This window comes from Agelaius phoeniceus, chromosome 24 (assembly GCF_051311805.1).
Source record: "Agelaius phoeniceus isolate bAgePho1 chromosome 24, bAgePho1.hap1, whole genome shotgun sequence".
Classification (NCBI taxonomy): Eukaryota; Metazoa; Chordata; class Aves; order Passeriformes; family Icteridae; genus Agelaius; species Agelaius phoeniceus.
The window spans coordinates 2,887,908-2,904,606 of record NC_135288.1 but is presented as its reverse complement, the minus strand read 5'-3'; the positions used below and the strand labels follow the sequence as shown (position 1 = coordinate 2,904,606).

The 16,699-nt window shown below is 56.2% G+C and overlaps 2 protein-coding genes across 2 annotated transcripts; one reads left to right on the top strand and one right to left on the bottom strand.

The window, feature by feature from the left end:
- Positions 1–876: 876 nt before the first annotated feature.
- Positions 877–11,083, bottom strand: LOC129129748 (zinc finger protein 362). The gene is given in 11 exon segments (XM_077190390.1): positions 877–1,815; positions 1,892–2,050; positions 2,125–2,203; positions 3,482–3,706; positions 3,805–4,126; positions 4,214–4,460; positions 4,596–4,659; positions 9,642–9,726; positions 9,837–9,863; positions 10,273–10,308; positions 10,311–11,083. Coding segments are annotated over 11 exon segments (1,383 nt in total). The 5' UTR covers positions 10,333–11,083; the 3' UTR covers positions 877–1,698.
- LOC143695679 (uncharacterized) lies at positions 7,588–14,900 on the top strand. The gene is made up of 3 exons (XM_077190391.1): positions 7,588–7,783; positions 9,642–9,726; positions 11,576–14,900. The coding sequence occupies exon 3, from the start codon at positions 11,589–11,591 to the stop codon at positions 12,498–12,500; it is 912 nt and encodes a 303-aa protein (XP_077046506.1). The 5' UTR covers positions 7,588–7,783; positions 9,642–9,726; positions 11,576–11,588; the 3' UTR covers positions 12,501–14,900.
- The last annotated feature ends 1,799 nt before the right edge of the window (positions 14,901–16,699 follow it).

Genomic DNA, 16,699 nt, shown 5'->3' with positions numbered 1-16,699 from the left:
TGGTGACCATGGACATGGTACCACTGTGACATGGCCCTGAGGCTCTGTGCTGACCCCAGAGCTGTGGCCACCATGAGGTGTCCCTGGAGGTGGTGACAGGGGCCTGGAGGGTCCCCAGGTGGCCACAGCGAGGTCTCACCAGAGCCGTGGCCATGGTGAAGTGTCCCCAGCAGTGGTGGCCAGAGTGAGCTGTCCCCAGAGCTGCTGTCCCCAGCACTGGGTCACCCACAGCCCCACCAGGACCAGGAGCTCTGTGCCACCCCTGTCCCTGGGGAACCTCTGGGGACAATGTCCCTGCTGAGGACGAGCCACAGCTTCACCCTCCCCTCCTGCAGCCCCACAGGGACCAGGCCCCCCCTGTGTCCCCAGATGTCCCCACAGAGGAGTCCCCTCCCCCCAAACACAACCCCCCAGTTTCATTAATTCCCGTTCTGGTCTTTTTTTTGTTCTCTTTTATTCTCTTTTTTTGGAAAGGGGCTGGGCTGGGGGGGTTTCATTCCTTTTCCACGCTGTGAGGCCGTGGCCCACCCAGCTTCTCCAGGAACCACAATGCAGGACAGGGGGTGGCAACAACAGGGACAGGGGCAACTTTTTGTCCATTTTCTCCTCTTTTTTCTTTTTTTTTTTTTTTTTTTTTCCCTTTTTTAATAAGGTACCAACTAGCTCTAGGGAGGCCTGGCCTGGCTGGGCAGCGAGGAAAATAAAAAAGCCCCAAAATTTGGGGGAAGGGGAGAAAAAAGGGGGGGCTAAGTGTATAAGAGGCGTATTTACACAGTATTAACATGCTGACAAAAAAGGTTACAATATTGATATCGTACAACATTGAGGGGAGAAATAATGGGGGGGTAAAAAATAAGGGGAAAAATAATAGGGAGGGGGTAAAAAATAACAGAGGGGTTAAAAATTAATAAAAGGTAAATAAAACACCCTGAAAAAAAAAAAAAAAACAACAAAAAACCCCAAAGAAACGCTGAGTTAAGGCTTAAAAAGTGTATAAAAAATAACACAGTTAATATCCAAAATGAACCAAAAAGTACAGAATATAGATGAGTTTGGGGGGAGTGCCCCCCGGCTCTATACAGGGGGTATGTACAGGCAGGCACAAGGCAAAGCAGGGGGACCCCCAGACCCCCCAAAACTGGGGCTGCGGAATGGGGGGGCCGGCACCGGGGGGACGCAGCTCTGCCCGCGGCTTCGCCCTCGAAAGGGACCCCAAAAGAACACAAAAAACCCCCAAAATGGTTAAAAATCAACCCCAAATGGAGGCGCTTGGGCCCAGAGTCTGTGGGGGGGGTGGGGGGGGGGGTGGTGGGACTTTCCCCCACCCCCCAGCTGCTTTTTGCTCCATCCACGGTTCGTTTTTGGGGTGAATTTCTGGTCTTTAGCAGCACCAAGTTCTTGGCCAATAAATATATATATATATATATATATTTGTATCCAAAAATGGGGGGTGGGGCCTGGCAGGGGGGACACCCCCAACCCCACTGCCCCCCCCCAAAGAAACCAAACCGCAGAGATTCAAAGTGCTCTGAAACCGTCTTTGGATGTCACCAAACCTGCGGGAGCCGGGCAGGAGCACGGCCCGGGCGTGGCCCGCGGCGCTGGGGGTCTCGTCCTCCTCCTCCTCCTTCTTCTCCTCCTCTTCCTCCCTCTCCTCTTCCTCCTCCTCATGCTGGGGGGGTGCTGTCCCCTCCCCGTTTAGATGAGGGAGATCCGTACGGGGATGCCGGGTGACTCCGTCCGCTGCGGCGAGTGCTGGCTGACCAGGTGCTCCACCACCGTGTGTTTGGACATGTGCTTCATCAGATAGGTCTCCTGTGGGGGGCACAGGGGGGGGGTGAGCGGGGGGCTGGGGGCTCTGGGCACCTTTGGGGGCATCCCCCGTGCTCACCGAGGTGTAGGCACGGCCACACATGCTGCAGCAATAGGCCTTGGCATGCTTGATGGCGTGTGCAGACAGGTGGATCTGCAGCGAGGCCGAGTCCGTGTACGCCCGGTAGCAGTTGGGGCACTTGTAGGGCTTGTCCTTGTTGTGCTGGCGCTGGTGGGACTGAGGGGACACAGGGAGTCAGGGGGGGACCACGGTGACCCCGTGCCCCCCGCCCCGGGGCCCCCCACACCGACCTGGAGGTTGGAGAGCTGGGTGAAGGCCTTCTCGCAGCCGGGGTGCGGGCACTTGTAGGGTCTGTCGCCGGTGTGGATTCTGGGGACACACACATTGTCATTGTCACCTCCCCTCCCACCACAGTGCCAGCGCCGACCCCATCCCACACTGGAGTGGGGGTTACAGTGGGCACAGTGACATCTGTGCCCCAGGAGGTGACAGGGGAGAAGAGGGGGAGACATGGGGTGGGGGGGTTATGTCACAGACATCTTTTATGGAAAATCCTTTCCTTAGGATTTGTCCTCCTGAGAAGCTGAGAGGCCTCAGGAACAAAATGCAAACAATGGTTATCTGCTGCTGTGGAATGCAACAGGTGCATCTGGGATTGGTCTCATGTGGTTGTTTATAATTAATGGCCAATCACAGCCCAGCTGGCTCAGACAGAGTCCAAGCCAGAAGCCTTTGTTATCATTCATTCTTTTTCTATCCTTAGCCAGCCTTCTGATGAAATCCTTTCTTCTATTCTTTTGGTACAGTTTTAATGCAATATATATCATAAAATAATAAATCAGCCTTCTGAAACATGGAGTCAGATCCTCATCTCTTCCCTCATCCTCAGACCCCTGTGAACACGGTCACAGGGTTACAGTGGGCACAGTGACATCTGTGCCCCAGGAGGTGACGGGGAGAAGGGAGGGAGACACAGGGCTGAGAGATGGGCATTGGGAGAGGATGGAAGTGCTGGAAACTGGGGAGTGTGGAGGAGATGGACTGGCATGCATGGACAGATGACATGGTGGGGTCAGCTGAAGATGGTGGGTGCATGGGGTGGTGGTGGTGGGGATGAAGAAAGTGGTGGGGAAAAGCACAGTGGAGATGGCTGAGCATGGTGGGGCAATAAAGGTAATGAGGATGATGAGCATGGTGGCGATGGTGAACGTGGTCAGAAAGAAGGTAGTGGAGACAATGGAGGTACCAGAGACTAGGAAGGTGGTGGAGATGTTGAGCACAGTGGGGATAATGAAGACTGTGGTGTCAGACTAGCATGGTGGGGATGATGATGATGAAGGTAGTGGAGATGATGAGCATGGAGGAGCCCATGGAAGTGCTGAAAATGATGAGTGTGGTGGGGATGATAAAGGCAATGGGGACAGCCAGTGTGGGGGGGAATCAACGAGCACAGTGGGAGCGATGAGTGTGGTGGAAACCATGAAGGTGCTGGAGATGATGGGGGATGATGATGAAGGAGATGATGGCAGCAGGACCCACAAGCAGGGCAGGGCCATATAAAGGATGTCAGGAGAGATTGGTGGGTGTGGGGTGCCCCTCCCTGGCCAGCAGGAACAAGAGTCCCCAGCCCCGGGGCGGGGCCCTCACCGGGTGTGCTGCTGGAGGTGGGAGAGCTGCCGGAAGGACTTCTCACAGTAGGAGCAGTGGTAGGGTTTGACGCCCAGGTGGATGCGCAGGTGCTGGGCCAGGTAGGAGGCGTTGGCGAAGGACTTGGAGCAGTGGGGGCACTTGTGGGGCTTGGCCTCTGTGTGCGACTTGGAGTGGATCTGCATCTCCGACTTGGTGAAGAACGTCAAGGGGCAGACCTTACACCTGGAGGGTGTGGGGGAGAACCCCGCAGGGACCGGGCTGGGGTGGGGGGGCTCCCCGCCATGGCCCCCGGCCCCCACAGCGGGCGGGGGGGTGCCTACCTGTACGTCTTGCCCTCTTTGGCCGTCTCCCCTGAGGCCAGGATGGGGTAGGGCACCACCAGCACCGGCGGCCCCGAAGGGTTTTCCGCCTTGATCTTCTTGCGGCCCCGCTCGGCCTTGGGCGCTCCCAGCAAGCCGTGGCCCTGGATTGTCTTGATGGAGTCGAGGAGGGGGGGGCTGGTGATTCCTGAGATTAGGGTGGGCGAGGAGGCGATGAGGCGGCTCTGACTGGTGGAGGTGGGGGTCGAGGGCGTGGTGGTCCCTGTTCCCGGGCTGGATTCCGAGGTGCTGACGGCCGGTGCACGGGATGCCAGCCCCAGCCCTGGTGGGCAAGGGGACAGAGCATTAGTTTTGAAGGGACCCACATCCCCCTCTGCCCCCCAGAGCGGCAGGACCAGTGTCACAGTACCTGTGACGGTGCTGGTGGCCGGCCGGGCGTGCAGGGCCACGTCAGGCTGGGGCACGGCCTGGGGGTGCAGCCCTGGCACCTGCTGCAGCTTTGGCAGGGACATGATGGACTGGCTGCTCTCAGCAGGAGAGGGGGGCACCAGGAGGGGCTGCTGCGAGGCCACCGAGGTGGGAGGCAGGTGAGGGGGGCGGATCTTCTCCGCCATCAACTGCTCCTTGATTTTGTTGATCAGGACCAGGTTGTCCAGCTGAGGGGGCAGAAGGCAGACAGGTGGGTGAGGGCAGAGGAACTGGGATCCCTGGGACTCCCAGCCTCCCCCTCTCAGTGTTCTCCACACCCACTCATCCTCCCTCCCCCCAGAATCCCAGGGCAGGGGTCCTACCTGGCTGGGCATGGTGGGGGGGGGAGGCCAGAAGTAGGGGTTGTTGAAGCGAGGCTCCGCCATCCTGGGGAGAGAGGGGGCGGTTATGGGACACGGCTGGCTGCCACATGTCCCCCTGCCCTTCCACCTTGGACCCCCCAAAACAAACCATCACCCCCCCCCCCCAAGAAGCAAGACCCAAACTATGAGCAAAGGCAGGGAGCTGGCAAGGGGGGCAGGACTGGGGAACCCCCCCCGAGCATCTCCCCCAATGAAAATTCCTGTAGGATCAGGGGGACACCAAGCACCTGCCTGCTCAAAGACCACAAAACACTGGGGAGTGCACTAGGACACGATTTGGAAAAGGAGGAAGTTGAAATTTGGGGAAAACCCCCAAGTCTCCCAAGCTCTGGAAGTATTTCTCCCATCCAGGAAGGGATTAGAGGTGGATGGGACACTGCCATGGAAGAGGGTGAGCATAGTAGCACATTGAACCCAACAGCAATCCCAGCTGAATCCCCCTAAAATACACCTCCAAGGCCAAGTGAAGTGCCTGTGACACCCAGGAGCAGCTCAACAGGAACACCAGGAACCAGCAGGGCTGGGAGATTTATGGAGACGCTTGAAGGTGTTGGGAAAATTCATTCTAAATCCATCTTTGGGTAATGGGAAACAGCTGGAAGGAGGCAGCAAGAGGATGATCCCAGCAGAGCAGCCCATAGCATCACCAGGCATCAGCACCCCAGCAAATCCCATTATGGGGCACGAGGGTAAGCATCTGTAGGATCCTGATGGGATGCATGGGAGGGGATCCCACAGGAGCTCAGGCTCCAAAATAAACCAGGCCATGGCAAGGAATCCAGGAGAAACTAGAGCGATGCCTCCAGCAACCTGCATCCCCAGAAGCTTTGGGGGTGGCAGGATTTGGGGATGATGAGCCTTCCTCCTCTTCCTCCTCACACCTGCTGCCCCAGGTTTCAAACACGCTCTGAGCTCCCCATAGGCTGGTGGGCACCACCCAGAGAAAGGGAATCCTGGTCCCACCAGAATGTAACATCCCAGCAGCTGCCCCAGCCTGAAGAAGCTGTGGGATGGACCGTGCCCATTTTGGGAGGAAACCAAGGCAGGGAGGAAGGAACCACCTGCCCCTTGCACTACAGAGCAGCCTGGCACAGGATGGGGTGTGCTCCAGGGTATCAAGGAAAGGCAGCGATTTCCCATGGCAGACCTCAACACCACAGACTGCCCAGGACACCACCCAGGCATCAGCTTTGGGAATTCCCCTTCCCAGTCTTGAACCACTCCAGGTCACCTCCCGCTGCTCAAGCACCGAATTTTAGGGTTTGGAAGTGACAGCAGGTCCAGATCCCAGTGGCACAGGGGGAGCCACAGAACAGGAACTCGCTGGGGATGTTAAATGCACCTTCCCAAGCACGGACGCAGGCGCTGCCAGCTCCTTTGTGTGATTATATTTGTACCCACAGGCCGCCCACAGCGTGCATTTACCCACTGGCTACGTGTGTGTGTGTGTGTATATACACACATATATAAGATCTCTTGGGATGATGGGCACGGGATGAGGGATGCCAGTGCCAGCATGAGGGGCTGGACACCGAGAACCAGGGGCAAAAGCAGAGCTGGCAGCAGGGAATGCCTTGTACAGAGACAGGCAGGGAGCAGGAGCTCAGGCAGGAGGGCTCAGAGCCCCCCAGGCATGACCAAGCACCCCGGCAGCAATCCCCCAGCCCAGAGCAGCCGTGGGAAAACAGGAAACTGGAGCTATGATTAGAAAAGGGTTTTTTGGAGCTGATCCCCCATCTCAGCAGGTGCCCCGTGACCTCTGTCCTTCCCATCCGTCCATCTGTCCATCCTCCTCCCTGTCCCGACAGCACGCCGGGCTCCAGCGGAGCCAGCAGCAGCACCCAGACGGATCAAAGCCACCAGTGTGGCCCCCAAACCATCACCAGGACACAGCACCAACCCTACATCGGTCCCAGGATCCTTCCTGCAAAGCTGGAGAGGCACAAAGGGTATTTTGGGGAGAAAAGCACAAATATCACGTGTTTCCCCACCCCCACCTGAGGAGGGCTTACTAAAGAAATGAGAAATTATTTGCAAAACCACCACACTCGGAGCTGGATGAACAAGAGGGAAGAAATGGTCGGCGTTGCCAAAATAATTATAAAAATCCCTGTTCCTGTCCCGATTTAATGTTACAAATTGTGCAGTGTTTCGTCGGGAGCGGCGTCCCGTTCTCTGGGGCTGGGAAACGGAGTGGGAGGGGGAAGAAGGCAGATGGAAAAAAAAGTATATATATATATATATATATATAAAAACTCCCTTTTTCTCTATTCTCAGCTAACTATGAAAAATGGAAGCTGACATGCAGCAAAGGTGGAAAAAAAAGCAAATCCATTAAAATGGAAATTATGAAGGGTAGGGAATGCTGCGGCACGTCTCCCCCCAGCTCTGCAGGGCACGGGAGGGTGGTAGGGCTCTCTGTGCCCCCCCATTTTTTTTGGCTGGGCAGGGGGTATCTCTTGGGTAACATCTCCAGTGGCCTGGGGTCCTGTGGTCCAAACCATGGTGGGAAGAGCCCCTGACATCCTCCACAGGCACCAGATTTGGCTGCTGAGGGGTTGTCGAAGGTTATCCCCAGGGACAAGGTGGGTGCCCAAAGCATGGTGGAGACCCAAGCAGCCCAGCCAGAGGAGAGGGATGTGGGAAAAGCAAAGCAGGAAGATGCACAGAGCCCCAAAACCATGGGCTGAAACCCAAATTCCCCAGAACAGCACAGCACCCGGCATCACCGCTCAGCCGGGCCAAGGGGGGAAGCAGCAGCACCCTAAAAAGAGACCAAAATCCTCCAGGCCTCCGCACCCACGGGGAGGGAAGAGCGGGAGAAGCCGGCAAGCCAGGGCTGGGGGTGGCGAGGGGAGAGCGGGGGCGGTGGCAGCGAGGGGGCGGCGGTGCCGGGGCCGTCGGGGTCGGCGGTGGTTGGTACTCACAGGGTGGCCTCTGGAGCCAGGTGGGCGCAGCTGCCTGGGGAGACGTGTCGCTGAGGCTCCAGATTGATGGGAGGTAGATGATGGCACGGGTGGGCACGAGCTCACTAGAGCCTTCCAACTTCCTACCCAACTGCCGCTAAGTCAAGCTACAGTTCTCTAGGGAACGCCTCTACCTTGGCAGCCCTCTCTGTCTCGCCTTCGCTGAAATAAAAAGAAACAAGAGATTTCTTTTCACGCCACCGCCGAGAGAAAAGGGGCAGCTCCCAGGGACCGGTGAGCGACCACCAACCTGGTACAGCCTGAAAGTGGGGGGTCTGGGAGGAGAGGGGAGGGATTCGGGGTGATCAGAGCAGCACTTGGTAGCTAAACGTGTCCTCGAGCGAGCAAGACAGCGAGTTTGGTGTCCCCAAGTATCCCAGCAAGAGCATCAGGGCAGAGGTCCCACCCCCATGGCAAGCGGCGAGTGCAGGAAAGCCGGCGGCGGCCAGAGACGGCGCACGGGGAGAACCGAGCCGGGGCATGGACGTACCCTGAGCGCTCCCCACCAAACCCCAGCACGTCCTTCCCAACACAGCCCACTCCAGGGATGCTCCTTGAACCAGGGAACCCAGCTCTGCCTTCCACCATGCCTCAGTTTCCCCCCCAAAACACAAGGCCGTGGTTGCTGTCTCCTCTTAAGAACAAGTTTCCCTGGGGTTCACCTGGAGCAGGAGGAGTTTTGGAGGGAAAGCAAGCGCCCATCCACAAAACCTGCGTCCCAAAGCCACCAGGGTAGGAAGCAGCATCTAGCACCATCCTCAGGGAACGCACATCCCTCCTGCCCAGAGTGTCCTCATGCAGGAAGGATTCAGCCCAGGGCGAAGGGGGCAGAAGGCAGGCATGGCTGCGAAGCAGGAACGCCGGGCGAGCCCCCTGTGGCTCGGGGAGGGGGTGGCCTGCACGCCACAAGAATTCACCCAAGATGGAACCAATTAAACCCCCGGCTTCCGCCCCCCGAAGGGCCCTGGGCTGGGGCTTCTCCTTCTGCATTTCCAGCAAAACCAACCCAAAATGAGCCCCCAGCCTGGACCGAGGGTCCCCGCGCAGGAAAAGGGGTGCACGGGGCAGAGTGAGGAACCAAGCACCAGTGGCAAGCGGGAGGGGAGGCAAAGCCACGCTGGAGACCCCCACACGGTGCCCAACTCGGGGGGGGAGGAGGGGGCACCAGGGTGGCAGCACTCCCAAAGGATGGGGGCCAAGGCAGTGTAACCCCAAATCCACAGTTTGGGTCCAGTGACCCAGCAGAGGGGACACGGGGACAGCCCGCAGGGAGACCCAGAGCCCATGAGGTGACACACCAGACACGGGGCACACATGCCCCACAAAACACAGCACTCCCCAGCCTGAGGGGGCCCTGCTCCCCCAGACCTCAAATACATCCACCTCCCCCTAAAGAGACCAGCCAGGCACCCTGCAAGGCAAAGGCAGCACCGCAAATCAGCCTGGGGCAAATGCCCACCCCCAGCAGCACGGGGGGGTCACCCCTGGGTGACAGCACGCAGGGAAACCGAGGCACAGGCAGGGGATCACCCCGAGGAGGGAGTGAGAGCACCGAATCCAACATGCACTTGTCCTGACATCGCGCCCAATGACCAAAAATCCACATTTTGAAGGGAAAAAGCAGAAGGTGGGGGGGTTGAGGGTGAACGTTATTATTTTACGCATATAAAGGCACATTACTTAAAAGGGAAATATTGTATCAAGGGGTCCACACATATGCTGGGAGCAGGGTCCCCTCCCTGCAGAGGGGGTAGGCAAGGAGTCCCTCACACCCCCAAAATACCCCCAAAAAACACCATGCCCCCGCTTATATAGAAACATATATACACATATAATACCTGGATTCTGGTGTGCACATATATATATATTATTTTCATAAGCACACACATCATCACATGCATGCACACCGTTGCATTAGATGCTATTTTAAGCTGTAAACGTACAAAAGCAGGGCTTTTTTTGTTGTTTTTTTTTTTCTTTTCCTCCCTGTGATCCCCCTCCATCCAGCCATCATGCCCACCTCTGCGAGTACTGGCGTTGCTTCCCCTTATCCGCGTCCATCTCCAGCTCTAGCTGAGACCGGGTGCTGCACGTGGGGCGTTTTTCTACGGGGGGACAAGGAGGAGGACAACTTCACACACCCCGAACCCCCCGCCAGCCCCCGGCGCGCGAGATCCCACAGCGGAGGAACAAAAGCGAAGCGGCTCCGACCTACCCGACCCGTGGGAACGTGGGGTTTTGCCTGAAAATAGAGAGAAAACAACAAAAAAAAAAAAAAAAAAAAAAAAAAAAAAAAGGAAAATAAAAACAAAACAAAAACAAAAAAAAAAAAAAAATAGTGGGTTTTTTTTATAGCCCTGCTCACCCCCGAGGTGTTGGGAAAGCTGAGGGATGGGGAGCTGGCTGGAAAACTGGGGGTGAAATCCATCCCCTTGCCCTGGACCCTCCGCCTCTTGGCAAATCGCACGCCGTGAGGGACTTAAAAAAACTTTTTTACCTCTCTGCTAAAATATCACTTTATAATCTCAAAGGCCTCAGGCTCGAAGCCGCTTTCACCTGCTCCATCCTCCCCAGGTTAAAAAACCCGGCTGCTATCCGAAGGACCGCAGGCTTGGGGGGGAAAAATAACCCAACAAGGAGCATCCTCCAACCTTGAAGGGAGAAAAAGAAATCAAAATCATCGAATTCATCATTCCTGGGTTCAAATCCATCACTGTGGCCACGCCAGCTCTAAGCTCCCCCCCCCAGGCCCCCCGACGTGGCCGGGAGATTATGGATGTATAAATAGTATATGGCTAAATATATGTTGGAGAGGGACAGACAGACCTCTGGGACACAGCCACAGAAATTTGGGTCCCTCGCTAAAGCTGCCGCATTCCTGCCAAAAACGCCATGAAAAAAATATCTCCCCCCTCCATTAGACCTTCCAGCCAGCGAGACCACTTTTCTAGACAAAACCAGTTAATGCAGAAAACAGCGAAGAAAAGGAGGAGAAGAGGAAGGAGAAAAGGAATTAAAATGGTGAAAATTATAATAATGGTGATTATGATGATGGTAATGATAATATTCAGCCCCTGCGCTGCTTCTGCCACCTCCTGTAAGCAAAAAAAGTCAGAAAAAAAAGCCAAGAATGCATTAAAAAAGCAAATCTCCCCCCCCCAAAACATGCAACATCCACAAAAATAGGTACGTTCGGCTGCAATTAACTTTTCCATTAGACCATCCAGAGGGAAAGAAAAAGGGAAAATCCTGGTAAATGGGTATTTTCCTCGATGCTCCCCCCGCTTTTCCCCCCTTTTTTTCTCTCTCTTTTCCTTCTTCTTCCTGCTTGGAGGGGGGTTGGCGGAATAATGATGATAATAACGAAAAAAAAAAGAGGTGGAAAAAGGCGAAGTTTGGTTAAGTGAAGTTGAAATCCTCAACCTGGGAGGGGATTTGCGGAGGGGGGGGGGGCTTTGCCAGACAAAAAGGCCGGGGGATGGGGGTGGAAGGGGGGGTTTGGGGAAGGGGGGGTGGGCCGGCTGGGTGCTCCCCCCACCCCCCCTCCATCCGCCGCCTCTCCCACATTCTCAGACGTTTTTATTAAAATTCGCAGACAAAAGGCAAACAAAAATGGCAGCCCCGGCTTATTTTTAAAACGCTAGGACGGGGACGCCATGTTCTGCAGGGCTGAGGGGAGGGGGAAGGGGGGGGTGAGGGGGGAAAAAAGGAGGGAAATTTTTTTAAAATATTGATTTAGATGAAAAATGAATAAAAAGCAGCGCGGGGGCGGGGGGGGAAGGGGGGAGTGTGTGAAGGTCCCCCTTTTCCCGCTCGCCCCCGGGGTGAGGGGGGTTTCGGGGGGTTTTGAGGTGTTTTGGAGAGGGAACGGGGGGGTGGAAAGGGAGGGATGAGGGATATAAAAAAAAAAAAATAAAGCGAGGGGGGGGAAGGTAAAAAAAAAAAGACACTTCCTATACCGACAGCCATGGTGCCCCGCCGTCCCGCCGGCTCCGCCGCACGGAGGAAGATGGAGCCCCGCGCCGCCCCCCCGCCGCCGCCCCCGCCTCCGGCCCGCCCGGCCCCGCCGCCGCCACCGCCCGCCCAGGGACGGGCTGGGCTGAGCTGGGCTGGGGCACCCCGGCCCGAAGGGCTCCCCGGGGCCCGCAGCCCCCCGAAAGCGCCGCAGCCCCGGGAGAGCTCCGCGGAGCTCCGCAGCCCCGGCTCCCTCAGCCACGGGAGGGGTGCGCGGTGTCCGCAGCCCCGGCTCCCTCAGCCCCCGGAGGGGTCCCCGGTGTCCGCAGCCCCGCAAGCCCTCTTGGCTCCCCAGGCCCCCTCAGCTCCCCGCAGCCCCGGCAGGGCTCCCCATAGCTCCGCAGCCCCCGATTCCCTCAGGCCCGGGAGGACGCCTCAGTGTCCACAGCTCCCCCAGACCTCCTCAGCCCTGTCGGGGCTCCCCGGTTCCCTCAGCCTCCAACACCCCCTCAGCCCCGGCAGGGCTCCCCGAACGTCCGCAGCCCCTCGAGCCCCCTCAGCCCTGTCGGGGCTCCCCAGTTTCCTCAGCCTCCAAAACCTCCTCACCCGGTCATTCCCCTCAGCCCCGGCAGGGCTCCCCGAACCTCCGCAGCCCCCCGAGCCCTGTCAGGGCTCCCTGGTTCCCTCAGGCCCCCAAATCTCCTCAGCCCTCTGGTTCCCTCAAGTCTCCTCACTCCCCAGATCCCCTCTGTTCTCAGCCTGCCCCGCTCCCTCAGCATCACCAACCTGCCCAAATTCTGCAACCCTCAAATCTCTTCAGCCCACTCAGTTCACCTCAGTACCCCCAAAATCTCCACAGACACCCATTTTCCCTCAGCCCACCCAAAGTTCCTCAATGCCCTGTATCTCCTCAGTTCTCCTCTGACCCTGCCAAGTCTCAGATCCCTCAAATCTCAACCGCATGGTTCCCTCACTGCCTCCAGGACTAATCAGTGTCCTCACATCCCCAAATATCCTCGGAATCCCCCAAAATCTCCTCGAAGCCTCCAAATCTCCTCAGCCCCCCAGTTCCTCTTATGCCACCCAAAGATCCTCAAATGCCCAGATCCCCCTAGACCCTCAGTTTCACTCAGACCCCCAAATCTCAGAGATCCCCCAGATCTCCTCAGACCCCCAGTTCCACTCAGATCCCCCCAAAGCTCCTCAGATCCTCCAGATCCCTTCAGTTCCTTCCATTCTCCTCAGCCTCCTCCAGCCCCCCCAAATCTCCTCACACCCCCCAGTTCCCTCAGCACTTCCAGGACTCCTCAATGTCCTCACCTCCCCAAATCTCCTCAGACTACCCCAAAATCCTCAGGCCTCCCAAATCTCCTCACCCCCCCAAGTTCCCTCAGCACCTCCAGGACTCCTCAATGTCCCCACCTCCCCAAATCTCCTCAGACCACCCCAACATCTCGTCAGGCCCCACAAATCTCCTCAGACTCCTCAAAATCTGCTCAGACCCCCCCAAAATCTCCTCCTCTCCCCTAAAACTCTTCCACCCCATTCCTCTCAGCCCCTCCGAAAGCTCCTCATGCTCCCAATTCCTCTCAGGCCCCCACAAGCTGTCACCCCTCCATTTCCCACACAAAGCTCCTCAGAGCTCCTGATTCTCTTCAGCCCCCTTGGTTTTCCTCAGCCCCTCTCAGTTCTCCTCAATCCCCCTGAACTCCCTTAGCCCCCCAAAATCTCCTCAGCCCCCTGCAGATCCCAGCCCTTCCTAGTTCCCCTAAATACCTCACCCCGCCCAGTTCCTCTAGACCCCCAAATTCCCCTCAGTTTCCCCCTCTCAGCCCCTCTCTGAGGCTCCACAGCCCCTCAGGGACACCCCCAGTCCTCCCTGTACCTCCTCATCACCCTAAGGATCCTCCCCATTTCCCAGAGTGTCTCCAGCCCCTCTCAGGGTCTCCCCCAATCTCAGGGCCCCCCCAGCTCCTCTGTGGGTCTCTTACAGCTCCCCAATTCCACAGACACAGCACACAGGCAAAGGAAGAGAAAATCCCATCCATTCCTCTTCTCCTAGTCCAGGGGACTCATTCTGGAGCTTCTGAGTTTTCACTTTTAAAATTACTTTAAAAAAAACAAACAAACCAAACACAAAATTAAGGCTCTTTTTCATGTTTTCCCAAAATGTTCTGTCACAGAGCAGGATGGAGAGGGATGACCTGAAAGGAAATGTTGCCTTCAAGAGAGGTGGGAAATGGGAAAAGATTGGGATGAGATGGGATGGGATCCCAAGAGGTCTCCCCTACAGAGTGGACATTGCTTTGCAGCTGCCTGGGGTGTCAAAACCCCTGGAACAGGTTCTGGCCACAGCAATGGAGCTGGGACAGAGGCACCATCCCCTGTGGGACCTCTGGGCCTGTCCCTTGCCCTCCCCACATTCCCCCTGCTCTGTCACCCACCAGCTGGGATCCCCCATCACCCAGCACTTCCCCATCCTGGAAGGTCCCCAGATCCATTAATTATCCATGACTCAACCAAGAACCTGAGCCAGCAGCTCCAAAACTCCCTTTTTATCTGATTTTTGGATATTGACACCCAGAAGTTGCCACCCAGCATTGGTGTCACCCAAAAATGGAACACTGGGAGAGCCTGGATCCCCCCCAGAGCTCCCCTGATGTCTGAGTTCACCCTTGCTGGGTTCATTTCCATCAGGACTTTCACTTCTGCTGTGGGATTTTTTTTCCCCCCTGTGATTAAGAAACTGGTGGTTTTAAACCTCGGCACCAATTTAGGCATTTTCTGATTTTTTTTTGCAGGGAGAGTGGAGTTATCCAATCCCAAATCTGCACTGGGAGGAGATGGCGTGGGTCACTGCTGAGCTTGTGGGATCCACCAAGGATTGGTGAACATCTCCTGGGATTTTCCTTGTTGGGACTGGCTGGGATAAGTGACACTCCAGGCTTTTTTTCTGACCCTACTTTGGGTGGATTAATCTTGGGTGTGGGAAAGGGGCCCCTTTCCTGGGAAGGTGGTTGGTATGCAGGGGAAAAAAAAAAAAAAAAAGAACAACAAAACCCATGCCCAGCTCCATCCCAGGCTGGAAAATGAAGGAAATTAGTGCTTGCCTGCCGAAAAAAAATATGATTCCAAGGCTGGTTTTGCTCCCAGGATAGATCCAACCGCGATTAAAAGGAACGGAAGGCGGCAGTGGAAGGAAATCATGCTGGAATCACCACCACAGGGTTTCTGCAAAGCCACGAGGCCATTAGACCTGCACAGAGCAGTGTGTCCTTCCTATTCCACCAGCACCAGATCCATCCAGGAGCTCCAGCTGACTCAGCAGAGAAAAGGAGATTTTTATGGGTTTCAAACTGGGATTTTCCGGTGAGAAATGTGATTCCTGAGTGGTGACACTGGGATCCCCTGGAACTTTTCCAGTGCTCCCAAAGCCTGTGTCTCAGATCATGGCACACACATGAAAAGGGAATTCTTTGGGAAACACCTTCATCCCACCCACCTACTTGTCTCCTTCCCCAAAAATCCCATGTTTTACATAAAAACATGGTTGAAAGCACCTACCAGAGTGGGCTCCCCTGGGATGGGTGGGCACAGCAGGCATTGGGGATGCCAGTATTCCCAGTGCCAGCTATCCAGATGAGGGAAAATGCTCATTCCAGGCTTCTTGGCATTAGCAACCCCAAAAAGTAGGTTTTTCTCCCTGGATTGGCAGCAATGGAGAGTACAAAGGGCACGGTCTGATGCTGGTGTGAAGCAAACATGGAGGTTTTGGGCTGGAAAAAAAAATCCCCTGAGGTGCCAGAATTTCCCATCTCCCTGCAAAGGGGAGAGCCCTTGGGCTCTAATTAGGTAACGAGTTAATTAGGATTAATTAGTTACTGTTTGCAAAGCACTGCGGAGATGAGAACTGGCAGTGTGGGGTAGCTTCCTGCTTCCTCTATGGAGGAGTGCAGGATCCTCCTTAGGAAGGGGGTCCATACACAAGGTTGGGATGAAACCCAGTGGGGTGGTGCACTCCGGGAGCAGGCGGGATGCTCCCGGCATTCCAGCAAGGATGCGTTTCCGTGCCAGGATGGAATCACACACACGCCAAGAGCCGAGCAGGCACGTCCCGGCGTGCCCATCCCGCCGGCGGCGAGGGGGAACATTCCAGCACTGCGGCTCCTCGGGGCCTCCCTCCCATCCCACCAGCATTCCCGGCACACGCAGCACACGTGGGGAGGAGACAGGTTTTCCCTGCCCGCCGGCTTGGCTGGATCACCCAGGCTCTTGCCACATTGTGGGATCCTGCAGCCTGCTGGAACCGCAGCAGGGAAGGGCCGTGTATCCCATAAAAAGATTGGGAATCGAGGCACGGTGGAGTCCCCCCCCGGCTCACACAGGGTTTACCAGGAGGTAACAAAGCCAATTTACTAATTAACGGGGATTAACTTCTCTGTTTGCCCAAACCACCCTGTGGTTTCCCTTCGTTGCCCAATGATCCGCCAGGATGAGTGTTGGCAGTGCTGGCTGAGTGCCACGTGCTCTGCTGGGATGATGCTCTCCATTGCCCCAAATTCCTGGAAATTTCAGCCAAATGCTCAGGATACAATTAAATAACCCATTAACTACATGGGATGGGATCCCCTAGCCCTGAATCTGAATCTGGGGTGAAAAAAGGATTTTTCCTTCTTTCCATGGTTATTTGATATCATTCCAGCTGTTCCTCAGTCCCCAGAGGGTCCCAGAGGGGAGACATGACCTGAATTCCTAAAGCAGGAAAACAAGCAGGAAAAAAAACAAGACCATGTGGGTTTGTTATATTTTTTTAGCTGTTTCCAAGCTTTTGGGGCCTAGCAGGAAGAGGGGCAGAGCGGATTCCTTGGAAGGGGATGGGGATAACCAGGAGATGGGGTGTACCTGGGTTTGGGGGGAGGGAAGGGGGGTGCCAGCAGTGGGAGGGGGGTGATCCAGCGGTGAAAACCAAGCAGTTTGTTCCTGTTGGCTGTTGGCCAGACAGGCACGCCTCTTCCCAAATATGCAGCTCAAGTTTCCCTCAGGAACTGTGTCCCCTTCCCCACTGCCCCCTCCATCCTCCAGGCCCCCTTACCACCACCCCAGGGTTCCTCCTTTGTCTCTCTG

What these genes read in the sequence shown, in the direction of transcription:
- LOC143695679 (XM_077190391.1), top strand. Translation starts at nt 11,589, where the DNA reads ATGGTGCCCCGCCGTCCCGCCGGCTCCGCCGCACGGAGGAAGATGGAG.